This window comes from Setaria viridis, chromosome 9, assembly GCF_005286985.2.
Source record: "Setaria viridis chromosome 9, Setaria_viridis_v4.0, whole genome shotgun sequence".
NCBI classification, from domain to species: domain Eukaryota; kingdom Viridiplantae; phylum Streptophyta; class Magnoliopsida; order Poales; family Poaceae; genus Setaria; species Setaria viridis.
The window spans coordinates 52,831,309-52,844,168 of record NC_048271.2 but is presented as its reverse complement, the minus strand read 5'-3'; the positions used below and the strand labels follow the sequence as shown (position 1 = coordinate 52,844,168).

Below are 12,860 nucleotides of genomic sequence, written 5' to 3'. Positions count from 1 at the left end.
GACGACAACAACAGCATCACAATCACATTGTCCTTCCCACAGAAATGGCGTACGACACATACTGATGAACCAAACTTGGAGGGGCACAAAAAACTGCAAAATAAAGGAAATATATTATGGGAAATAAAGCTGAAAAGAATCAAATAGGAAAAGACGATGCAAGTGGAGACTAAAACATATCAGCAACACTGTCATTCTTTGCTTTTCTTTTGGCAGCCTGAAATATAAAGGGGGACATCGCCTTCAGAAGCTAAGTACCACATGATGAAAGATGTACGAGTTTTACCAAATGGCATTTGCTCAAACTGTTCTTTTAGAGCCCGACACTTTCCTATGGTGCGGCTAGTTATCACCGAAGGCGACAAATTTACCACATGTCACTTCAAGATTATGCAGCTATGACATATGTATTCTTATTTGGCCCACAAGGCCCAGCTTTATCAAACTTTATGAGGACAAGTTTGATGACATTATCGACATGCATGCAGTTTTGAAGTTTATAAAAAGTCATAACTCATAAATCGAGTATCTAAATTAAATTCCGATTGCACCATTAATCTTATTACAACAAAATCTTTAAAATAAGACCACACTTGGCTATATTTGGATGAAATTTATTTATGGATATTTTTATGAAGGTGAAATATTTTTATGATATATCTGAAACAAATTATACGAAGTTATATGAATACATAAAATAGAACAAAAATGTATATATCTGGAATAAATTGTACAAACTTATGGAATAAAAATTTGTACGTTGGGAACAAATTATATGAACTCAGTCTAGAAAATATGCAACTTTGATTAAAAAAATATGAAAAAAAGTTCTTCCAAATATAGTTAAGTGGGATCTTGTTGTGAAGCTTTAATTGTCAGAAATCCAATGGTGCAATCGGAATTTAATTTTGATATTCGGTGTAAGATTTATAATATTTTTAAGCCAAACGATTTTGCATGTGGGATGACATCAGCAGTTTTGTCTCTCTTACATGCATGCACTAGCTCTTCGAAATTGCATAAGGTGACAGGTGGTGAAATTGCAGCATACTCCACCCTTTCCTATGCTACCTATAGGGAAAACCCACGGTGCTTTTTGCAAAAGCAACACGAATCACGCCAACTCTGTGAGCATAAACGAATTTCTCATAACCAATTTCATCACAGCACAACCTACACGCACCCGAGCCTCTTTCCCTTCCAGAGGCCTTAAATGTGAATCCATGGGCATAAATTTCAAATAGGGGTGTCAATTGGTGTCCCGAAGTCTAGATGTCGCCATCAACCATCTTTGATTCAATTCCTAGGTTTGTAAAATTTCGACGGTGATCTTTAGGGGCACCAATTCGAACCTCAAATTTTAAAACCCCCTCTGATCAATTGCCTGTTCAAAAAAAATTATCTGTTCAAAATTTGCAGAAAGTATAGGTCCCAAATGAATTTGGCTCTTGTTTTTCAAGCACTCAACCCGGTGGCGATGGAAATGGAAGCAAAAGGAGGAGGAAAGGAGGAGAAGGGCAAGTAGTGTTCCGTGTCCACGTCAGCAGTGAAGGATTTGATTGCCAAGTCAGGTGGGTTGAGAGGGACCTAGGGGCAAAAGCGAGATAGTGCGGAGAATCAAAAAACCGCACCCCCGAGGCCACAAATCAAGCTTGTGGCTCTCGACCGCCGCCCGCTCGCCTACGTGGCCCCCACCCCCCACCCCGCGCTCCTTAAAACTATCCATTCCCCCATTGCCGTCGGGGCCGCGCCCAGCAGATCGATCCGGACACAGATAAAATCTCATTCCCGCAGAGCGATCGCTCCCTCCTGCCGCGGCTGCTTCGCTTCTCCCTTCTTTGCAGCTACGGTACGATGCGGTGAAATAAATCATACCGCCGCGAGAAATTTCCCAAGAAACGCAGGCAGAGAAACAGAGCTCGAGTGGTGAGTAGTGAGACGACGGGGAGATGGCGGAGTGCAGAGTCGGAGGCGGCGGCGGAGACGGCTTGATTAAGCTGTTCGGGAAGACCATCCCCGTGCCGGAGGCCGCCGCCGCCGTGGGCGAGGCTGATAAGGTTGGTGCCTTCGAACATCTTCTTTTCTCCGTACAATTTGACGCCTCCGCGTTTCGTATGGGCGGGGAACGTGAAATTGGAGGAAGTGGTGGTAGTATGTGCTTGGACGCAGTGATCCGGTCAATCAGAATTGGGTGTTGAATTCTGGCTGGGGATTATATTGGTTTCTCGAGTCTGGAAGTGGTGAATTATTCTGTTTTCCCCCCCGGTTTGATCATGGCAACTCATGGAATTTACAGTTGATTATAGGATGTTGAATTTTACGTTCTTTCTGTTTTTGCTTTGGATTGGTAGGTAACTGTGTAAGCAGGCACGTTTGCCACTTTTGGCTTCCATTAGCAAGCAAATTTGCCTTCTTTCTGTAGTCTGTACCACCCCTTTCAAGGATAGCAACAGCGTTATTGATGTTCTCGTTGAAGTTATGGGCATGGTTTTGTCAGCCGAAGAAACTTCCAGTAGCAGTTTATTCAAAGGTGCTGCACGATCAATCTATATAAAAATTTGAACCACTAATCCTATTGCTTTGTTGCCTCTTCTGATTGGCCTCCAAAGATTTTGCTGAAAGCGTCTCGTATCTTTTTCTTTCGCTACTGGGCTCCAGAAGCAGCTATATCAACCACTACACAGATTGCAACATCCCTTGATTTGTTTCTTAAGCTTGAGTTTAGAACATATATGCCGTGTAATAACTAATACGCATCGATTACATCACCATGCTCTAGTAATAGAAGTTCATAAATTCATACTACATCGACAGCTGTTTTCTTAGCTGTCAGGATTCGGGGACAAGATTTTTGTTAGTCACTGATCCAACCGGCGCAATTATCCATGGGTCTGAACTTCTAATTTTCAACAATAAAACTGAAAACTTGAACACTCTTTACAAGAACTCAGCAAGACTATCTGCATGGTTGCAGGACATACAACAAAGTGGCAGCAGCACGACTGAACTGAAGGGACAAGAGAACACCCTTCAGGACTCCACGGGCTCACCTCCGCAGCAGGAGGTTGCGGACACTGAAGATTCATCAGCTACCAAGAAGTCATCAGGAGACCAGCAGCAGGGCGAGACGGCCAACCAGAAGGAGAAGCTGAAGAAGCCTGACAAGATCCTGCCGTGCCCCCGGTGCAACAGCATGGACACCAAGTTCTGCTACTACAACAACTACAACATCAACCAGCCACGCCATTTCTGCAAGAACTGCCAGAGGTACTGGACGGCTGGTGGCGCCATGCGCAACGTGCCTGTGGGTGCAGGGCGGCGCAAGAGCAAGAGTGCATCGGCCACTTCCCACTTCCTTCAGAGGGTCAGGGCTGCTCTGCCCATTGATGCTCTCTGTGCAGCAGCCAAGACTAATGGCACAGTGCTCAGCTTTGGCTCCGACATGTCCTCCTTGGACCTCACAGAACAGATGAAGCACCTAAAGGAGAAACTTGTCCCAATAACACGGATCAAGAGCAGCGATGACCGGTCAGCTGGTTCTTGCACTGAAGGATCTGCAAAGGTAGAAGACTCGAACCAAAAGGAGAAAGTTACAGCAGATAAATCTGCAAATGTTGTTCCACATCCAGGCATGAACGGGGTAACCATGTGGCCATTTAGCTGCGCACCACCACCTGCCTGTTACACCTCGGGCATCGCAATTCCGTTCTACCCGGCCGCTGCTGCTTACTGGGGTTGTATGGTTCCAGGAGCTTGGAACACCCCATGGCCTCCTCACTCCCAGTCTGAGTCTGCTTCACCGCTTAGCACTGCTTCTCCAGCATCCACAAAGTCCAATTGCTTCACGCCAGGAAAACGCTCTAGAGACTGTGATGAGGAAGGAGATACCAAAGGACATGGCAAGGTGTGGGTGCCAAAGACAATCCGGATCGATGATGCAGATGAGGTGGCCAGGAGTTCCATCTTGTCTCTAATTGGAATCAATGGCGACAAGGCGAGCAAAGATGGCAGAGGGTGCAAGCTTGCAAGAGTTTTTGAGCAGCAGAAGGAAGAGGCAAAGACAGCAACTCACGCAGTCATCAACAGCTTGCCATTCTTGCAGGGGAACCCAGCTGCGCTCTCACGCTCACTGACCTTCCAGGAGGGATCTTAAGTATCACCTTAAGCCTCAATGATATAAAGACCGACCATTTATCATGGTACAGCTGAAATTTTGTACATTAGAGGACTGTAAACTAGGTATGGGCAATGGAGTGTATGACATAGCTCGTAGCTGCAAGTGGACCTTGTAACAACAATAGATATTTGTAGATAGCTATATGGGTTGGGGACGGATAGAGAGAGCAAGTTCTCTTATTTGTGGATAAATAATATAATAATTTTGGTTACAAACTTGTTCTTCAGCAATAGCATCAGAACAACTGGCTGTTGGCTCATTTCAGTGAACAAAAGTGGTCCACTGCATCCTTGGAAATTTGATACTTTTGAGCATATATCCAGCTCATTTCCATTTGTCTATTTCTTTTTCCATAGGAATTGGCAGGTGCTGAAGAAACAGCATCCAAGTCTTTTTTTTTTTAGGAAATTGCACCATAGGCCCTGAACTTGCGCAGTTGTCTCAGCTAGCCCTCCAAAGTAGCAATTTGCACCCTCAGCCCTTCAAATTTGTGTAGTTGACATACCTAGCCCCTTAAACTTGCTTGTTTCTCTCACCCAGGCTCCTTAAATTTTGCTTCTATTTGGGAGTTTTGGCGAGATAACAGTGCAATTCAAGGGGTTGAGGAAGTAAACAGCAGTCCAATGAGCTAGGCGAGACAACCATGCAGGTTCAAGGAACAGCTAAAGAAAACTGCAACCTAAGGGTCTAGGTGAGACAATCAAGCAAGTTCAGGGTGCTCCGCTGCAATTTTCTCCTTTTTTTGTCAGTATCTTTCCTTCTCGGCTTATCCTTTGTTTCTTTATTCCTTTTATTTGAGATAATTGGATCATGAAAGTGATGCAAAAAGTGGACAAAGGCACAGAAGAAAGTGGGAAAGCGATAGACAACTACTGAATGTCCCACTGACCTTAAATGCGAAAGATGAATATATTATTGCCTTCACACAAACTGCCAACTGTCCTGCGGAAAAATCTAGCCAATAAGAAAACAAGGTCACAAAAAATATTCAATTCACGCAAGTTCTCGTCTGAATATCTGATAAGTGTAGACTGGTATTCAAGATGCAGCCACACGATCAGAAAGAAATAGAAGCTTCTGCAAAAAGTCTAATTTCTAATTTGGCAAAAAGTGTCTGTTTGTGACAAAAAAAAGATAACCAGTGCATTTAAACCTAATTGCTGAGCTTTTTCTTTAACTGATCCACAGCAGGTTTGTCCTTTTCCGTTTTTTATTTAAAAATATTCTAGTCAAAATCTCATTTTACAATGTCAAATAAGCAGTATTTGTAATATTGATAACTTGATATTCTTCAGTTGGATCTCCTCCATGTGTGTTGACATTAAAGTATGACACAGACAGGTTTGCTTAACGGATTTCTCGTTAGCTGAAACTTGAAATTTGGGAACCATAGATTCGAACAAAATCCTGTACCCATCTCATCATGAAACATACGCTGGTAGGTACTACTAGTAAACAAACATTCCCATTTGTTAGGTAACACTCCAACCTTTAAAATGTTTCCATAATATGCATTATTACCACCACTCATCCTAAGTTTCACTCATTGAAATCTGGCAGTGCCAACTCCACCCAGACCATTGTCAACCACTTTAATATGCCAGCATGTTTGACCTTAAATCAGAACTTCCATTGTCCATCTAATATCCAGTATACTTATTAAGAGAAAATGCTGATTTTGCACCCCCAAAGGAAAAAAAAACTCAGGTAAAGACATGGAAAATCAATAAATGAATTTAGGAAAGAAAAATGTGCTTAAAGATGCTGTTTCCCCAACTTCTAAAGCATAAAGGACAAAGGTTTTCTTTTCTTTTTTGAAAATAAGGACAAAGGTTTTCTAATTAAGCATAGTTCTGATTAAACCACACTTCTGACTTTCATTCCTTTCTAAGCAATCTTTTGGTGGTGAAAACACATGTTTAATGTGATACGTTTGTAGGGAATTACTCTCTGTACTAATAAAACATGACAGGGGAAACCGTACTTTTCTCAATTATTGGGCACGCACCATGTTTATCATCGTGACTTTCGGCCATGTTATGAAACAAGTGAATGATCCCTTTTGACATTTAAAAGTCAAACCAATAAGCAGTTGGCTTTTGGTGTCTACATACCATTGGCAGCTTAAAACCTTAAGGACATTAACTTTGGCAAACTTTTTTAGTGCACTTTCCTATCAAAGGCACGTAACGCAAAAGTTGCACTGGAATGCTAAAGTAGACTCACTGGTCACTGAGAGAATACCTACCTTCTAGACTACAACAAGTATTTAACAAATCCATCATGGTTGCTTTGAAAGTTATTTTATGTATGAAGTCAAAGTTTAATTTTTAAAAAAGGAAAAAGAGAAAAAGATAGATGACAATGAGATTTCAACTAACCCACCATGGTCGCAGTTAGAGCAGTGGGCACATCATCCTCAAAAACAGGAAACAGAACAAGCATGCTAAACAAATTAGTTTAAGCAGATAACTCTCAGGAGTATTGATTACAACGAAAAATCCAGAGTATGGAATTGGTAAATATTTAATTCCATCCTTATCTATGTATGAACAATAAAATTAAAATAAAAAGGAACTTCGAAGGTTTCTAATCTGAATGCATCAAATTGCCTTTATTAAGCTAGTTCCAGGTCCCAAAATGACCTTGACAATGAATTATCATTTGTTATTTTCCACATGTGCACGATATGGAATGGTTCTAAATTTGACTGGTAAAGTTCTAGGTTGTAACCTGACTATGACTTGGAGACCTTGCTTTGTCTATCTAATCCTGGCACCTGCCAATTAACATGGAAAAGAGCTGCTAGGCAAACCGTTCCACTGGTCTTTACAGCAATTGTAGCACTACTTTAAAACACTTTGCAACGCACATAGCACATTTCTTTTCTAAGGTAAAGCTAAGCATGTGAGTTTCATATCTAGATTTCACATGGCGTAATATATCTGACACAGTCTCATGGATATCAACAACACTGATTTCTATTGAACCAACTTGGTTAATCAACAAATATAAATTAACAAAAGTTAAATACGCCATAATTTGTTGACTATCTTAACATAAAAGGCACAAATATGTTCACACTGTCATGCAACAACAGAAGTATACACTTTTGTGTTATTCAAAATGATAGAAAACATGCGATCGGTTACACTACACTGAGACTCAGGACAGGCCTAAAATCATGCTCAGGTTTAAAGTTTAAACAATGGTATAAAACCGTTAAGATTTCCGGACATACTGAAAAATCTCAAGATAATACCAGTCATTGTCGCTTCATTGGCATCATCATGGCTCAGATACGGATATTGCTTCTGTGTGTGTTGTCACTTAAGATTATAGGGCTTCATGCGTCCTCATCCACACATACATCTGTGGATACAAATGCTAGATCAATCAATTCATGCGGAAAGATTGCAGTATCAGTGTACACACTCCTGCAAACAAAATATGCAGAAAAGTGCAAGAAATGAGATTAATTGTGATGTCGCAATTGAAGCAAAATGCATTGCTACATGACTGACCTGACCACACTTTTGAACTTTGTATGGAATGTCAAAAAGAATGATCTTGTCCAGCACAGTTAAGTTGACCCCAACTCATATAACATTCTAGATAATCAATCCTTGGAATGTGAGCGGCAATTGCAGAAGTTTCTCAAATACATGACAAAATCAATGAAGCATTTACAAAAAATAAAGTGAAAACTTATAAGAGTATACAGGACAACAGAACATCCAAACCAAGCACGCAACTTATCAATTGATGTCTGTCAGGATCCCAACATCAAATCGAATTAAACGTTCACATTATGTATAGTTCATACTGCCATTAGTGCTTCCAGATAATTCATATGATGTTAAACTTTCCATGCTGCAGAGTAAAAGAAAAGGTTTTCATTGGGAGGTCGGTGTAGTCATCTAAAGGCTCGCAGTCCACGCCCTGCACATGTTCAAATCTCAGAATCCAGACAGATTACCCACTTAGCCTGTTATTAGTTGGATGGGTACCAAACTATGGTCTTCATCAGAGATCCGTCGATGGGCTATGCAGTTCTTTTTGGAGGTGGGGGTGGGGGTGGGGAGGTTTACTGAGTCTGAATGCAGAAAATCATTGATTCAAAAGACATCACAATTGCTGTTCTCAGATAAATCACTTGAAGCATCAAGATACATAGTACAGACATAATTGGACGTGTTTGAGAGAACAATTAATCAAGATTTCTCCATTCAGATTCATGCACCTAATTCAATCTAATTAACAGAACTCCTCAGATATATCTACTTCTGTACTTCATTGTATTTTACAGCCCCCTGAATCTGGCCCTCGCCGAACATTTCCATAGGCGGAGAGTTCAACAAGATCCATATCCCGTCCTGCGGATAACAGAAAAGTTACTTAGCAAGCTGAGAACCCAAATAACTAAAATACTAAATACTTCACTAAAACAAAACCCATTTAAGGTAGATTTTATTTACCTGAAACCCTACAATATGCACTCTTCTGTATGAGCTCGGATTTGGATATCTCAGTCTTGTTGCCTTTAGATCGATTCACTGTAGCCTGCATGAATCCCTACATCAGTCATCAGTTGTGGGTTTCTGCCCTCAAAAAAGAAACAGATCCATCACACTAGTAATGCTACTTGCCAATTGTCATTGCCATACAGCTTTTCCAACAAGATATCACACAGGCGAATTGTTTCAATCACGCATAATTTAATTTAGAAATTTTTTGTCTAAGGACACTGAATATTTGTGATTTTATCTTCAAATAATTCTCAATTGCAGAACAGAATAGATATGGTGTACCTGCAAAACCTGGCAATTCTCCAATGTGCTCTTCCCGCCCTGTCAATTTAACGGGGTCAGTGATCTGCTGATACAATACAACGTCACCACAAAATCGCATATACGATCTAGAAGCACTAAAAATATTCGAGTGCTAGACACTAGTGACTAGTGAGTCTTATTGCTGTCCAGGAGCCGTTGGATTCCCAGGCTTTCGCACCAACATGCACGAAAGTATGCTGGAACCTTGGAGTAGGGGACGATGTGGTCGTAGTCGTGGCAGAGGCAGCCGGGGCAGCCGACGAGCTTGCGGAAGACGATGTTGCCGAGCGCGTCGCGGCGCCACCTCTCCGGGTCGCGCCCGGGCACCCGCTCCGCCTTCTCCCAGCACTGCTGCTTCACCGCGTACGGGAAGCTCCGGGGCTCCGACGCCGACGACGGCGGCGCCGTGAGCAGCAGCTCGTCCAGGTCGGCGGCGACCGCGGCGGCGGAGGCGGACGAGCGCGGGGAGGTCGGGCGAGCCGTCGCGCCGAAGGACTGCGGCGGAGGCGGCGGCTGCCGATCTCGGCGGCGGCGCATCGGCTTTCGCCCCACCATCGCTGCCTCGTGCCCTCGTCGATGAGCCGCTGTGTGGGGCGATGCAGCCGTGCAGGGTTCAGCGTCCTTGGGGTTTTTTGAGAGGCTGCCAAGTGGGCCCTATCCGGATAAGATAGAAAAAGAGAAGTCCAGGTCTTATCGCCTGAGTGTGGGCACGTATGCAAGCTTGGAATATCGTTGATTTCAAAAGATCAATTCAATCCCGGTTTATAAAATTGGGAAAAATTTGTAATCCAAACTGAATGTAGCTTTTAAACTGAACCGTTGTGTTTGTGAAGTAATTTCCCCCTGTTTCTTTCATCTATCTAATTAGCTAGAGCGTGTTAAGTGTTAACTGAGCTTCAAATAAACAGCACCAATTCAGAATGCACAATTCGCCCTATCCAGCTTGACCAACACAGCACACTGAATAACATGGTATAACACACTGCAGAATCCTGACAGAGCAGAGAAATTGGAGCGAAGAGCAGGGTCATCCCTTGTTCTTTCCATATATTTTCACATCGTGGTTCCAAAACCAATCCAAACGAATTATGGCCCTCACTCGAACGAAAAAAAGATGGAGCAGATGCCAATCCTCCCTCCAATATATTACTCCCTCCATCCCAAATTATAAGTCGCTTTGATTTTTTTGGTACATCCATTTTGCTATGCATCTAGACATATTGTTATATCTATATACATAGCAAAGTGAATGTATCAAAAAAGTCAAAGCGACTTATAATTTGGGATGGAGGGAGTAGATTACAGGGTAACATTGTACCACAAGTCGCAAACTAATCGATGACGACGCGTACAAGGAGACCGCTTTTTACCCCATAAACTGGTTTGGTTTGTTCTTCATACAAGGACAAATATATTACACACTTTTGTGGATACTTAACAAAACCCAGACCTAATTGCTCACATGTTTTGTGCTTTCACACAGAACAGGCAGTGGCAGCACTTCCTCTTTCAGGCCTTGATACAGCACTGGAAGTAGCTCAGAAACTTCTTCCCTCCCTGCGTCAACAAAATTTCAGATCAGTAATCAAGATGCATGGATCAATGTTACACAGAAAGATGTCTGACAACAGTGAAGTAAAAGTTCAATGTGCGATTGTTTGAGTTTCAGTTAATCGTACAATTTCATATCTGATATTTCACAAGTACATGCACCCTTGAATATGTGGCAGCAATTGGGTTGTGATTTAATTTAATGAGTATAATTATGTTTTGTGGAAGGGAATTCTCCATTGTCACAAGCAACAAAGTAAGGAAACAGAGATACTAATATACTATTTTTTTTTAGGAACTACTAATATACTACAAACACGCCAACAAACTGTAGCAAAATGTTCTAGCTTGTTGCCAACTAATCTTTAGTTTGCTGCATAGTATTCAACAATTTTGCCAAGCTACAACCTGAATGTTGCTTATCCCCTCAACTGACTCAACCCATGACCCATCATTAGTTTCCCTAAGATTCCCCTCTGGACAGTGACACAACTAATACATCAGCGCAGCTTTCTAAAGGCATGTAGATATGGAGAATATGATTAAGAAAATAAGAAGATTCGTCCTTGCCAATCAGTAGATAGCAAACCAATCTATAGCCGTTTCTGTTTGAACCAACTCCGACCCCAACTCGGGTAGTAGGCAGCAGTCACAATGAACCTATCATCTAACTTATTGAATCATATTTCAGTAGAACTCTTAATAATAGTTCGTTATAATTGGGAGGTTTTTGCATCTTTCATGTTATTATTTCTCTAAACCCTGCATTCAGAAGCGAATCAGATTTTTAATTCACACTGCTCTAGTTGCTACGCCTTATCACAACCACAATTTACAGTATATGCTGGTACTTAGAGGAATCATCAGGGAGCTGCAGTGAGCCCATTTGACTCCACTGTCTTCTAATCCTGTCCTCATAGTATTAAACAAAAGGATATACCAGCATTTTAAAAGTGCAAAAGCGATCAAGCTTGCAGAGCATCCTATCCTCAAAGTTACTAGAGAACATTGCTTTAAGACATTAACTATTAACCCAGTTCCTAGTACTACCACACGTAAATGCAAGTTGCTCTCCTACGCGCATTCACATGCTCAGTTCCACCGTCCATGTAAGATTACCAATGCTTTGGAATATGAGTTTGACCCTGAAACCTCACGCGGTAGCTGTTTGTTAATTAGCCACTACTATTATACCGTTTCGAAAAATCTGTTTCAGAATGGGAAACTGAGCTTCTACAGACTGCAGCTGTGCTACCTACGAAGTGGTGAAGTGCTAACTGTGTTGCAATGCAGTACATTCCAAGAACTGGTTTTGCCACTTGATAGTTTTTTAACTCCATTGTCTCCTTTGATAATTTGACTCGTCCGGACTAGTTTATTTAAACTTGTACTCTGTACTCCTGTCACATGATAAAAAGTTAAAATCTTTACACTAGTTATTGCTCTGCGCTTCACCAAGGATCAGATGAATCGAAAATGCAAGTTTTTTGGATTTGCGCGAAAATATATGAAAAGGATGCCTTTAATTTGGATTGCGATTCTGAAATGAGGCTTGGGATTTTGACCGTCTGGTGAACACGATGAGAGAAGTGAACGCGCATGGAGGAAGGGGAGCCTTACCGTTGGGGAGTGGTCGCGGTCGTGGAGCGGCCGGCGGTGGTCGTCGGCGGGGCGGCCGAGCTTAGGCTGCGCCTTGGCCTGCGCCTGGTTGCGCTGCTGCTGCTGCTGGGCCTGGGCGAGGTCGTCGTCGCCGCCGAGGCTGGCGCGGGAGAGCTCCTTCTTGTTCTGCTTCCGCATCTCCCGGATCTTGGAGAAGTCCATGGAGTAGTCCGGCAGCGCGCCGTTCTTCATGTCCCAGTCCCCGAACGCCGGCACCGTCATCCAGCCGTTGCCGCCCGCCGCGTCCTGGCCCCGCTGCTGCACGCACCAAACGCACGCACGCACGCGAGCAGTGAGAACGAGTTCGTGGACATACGGATCGCAGCAGGAATCCGAAGGCGAAGCTCCTCAAGAAGCAACCGGGAAGCAAGAAAGGATTTGTTCACAGGAAGGCAAGGATTCAGGGAGATGGAAAATCGATGTTACCTCCTTTAGGTTCTCCATGGATGATCTCTCGCTTTCTCTCCCTCCTGTTCTTGGTGTCTTCCTTGGCCCCTGTCGTCCCTGATGATGAAGCTGTGGAGCAAATTCAGCAGTCACGCAGCAACAGTGTTGGACTTGTCTTCTTCGCGAGGCACGGGCACCGCACAGCGACTGTTTTGAGAGGAGAGGAGGGGAAGGAGAGGACGACGAGCTGGACG

The 12,860-nt window shown here is 42.9% G+C and overlaps 3 protein-coding genes across 4 annotated transcripts; 1 reads left to right on the top strand and 2 right to left on the bottom strand.

Annotated features, from left to right (window-relative positions):
- The first annotated feature begins 1,731 nt into the window (after nt 1–1,731).
- Nucleotides 1,732–4,392, top strand: LOC117840888 (cyclic dof factor 1). The gene is made up of 2 exons (XM_034721425.2): nt 1,732–2,057; nt 2,975–4,392. The coding sequence occupies exons 1-2, from the start codon at nt 1,950–1,952 to the stop codon at nt 4,151–4,153; spliced, it is 1,287 nt and encodes a 428-aa protein (XP_034577316.1). The 5' UTR covers nt 1,732–1,949; the 3' UTR covers nt 4,154–4,392.
- A 3,898-nt stretch (nt 4,393–8,290) lies between these two features.
- LOC117840890 (uncharacterized) lies at nt 8,291–10,202 on the bottom strand. 2 transcript variants are annotated; one of them, XM_072291219.1, is made up of 4 exons: nt 9,214–10,202; nt 8,989–9,027; nt 8,656–8,752; nt 8,291–8,553 (listed from the first exon to the last, which is right to left on the bottom strand). In XM_072291219.1, exons 1-4 carry the CDS (start codon nt 9,562–9,564, stop codon nt 8,471–8,473), a joined length of 570 nt encoding a protein of 189 aa, XP_072147320.1. In that variant the 5' UTR covers nt 9,565–10,202; the 3' UTR covers nt 8,291–8,470. The 2 variants fall into 2 exon arrangements, with proteins under 2 accessions (XP_072147320.1, XP_034577317.1); XM_034721426.2 differs by having other exon boundaries at nt 8,656–8,740; nt 9,214–9,640.
- Nucleotides 10,203–10,348: 146 nt separating this feature from the next.
- Nucleotides 10,349–12,860, bottom strand: LOC117840891 (uncharacterized). The gene is made up of 3 exons (XM_034721427.2): nt 12,646–12,860; nt 12,181–12,477; nt 10,349–10,566 (listed from the first exon to the last, which is right to left on the bottom strand). Exons 1-3 carry the CDS (start codon nt 12,661–12,663, stop codon nt 10,519–10,521), a joined length of 363 nt encoding a protein of 120 aa, XP_034577318.1. The 5' UTR covers nt 12,664–12,860; the 3' UTR covers nt 10,349–10,518.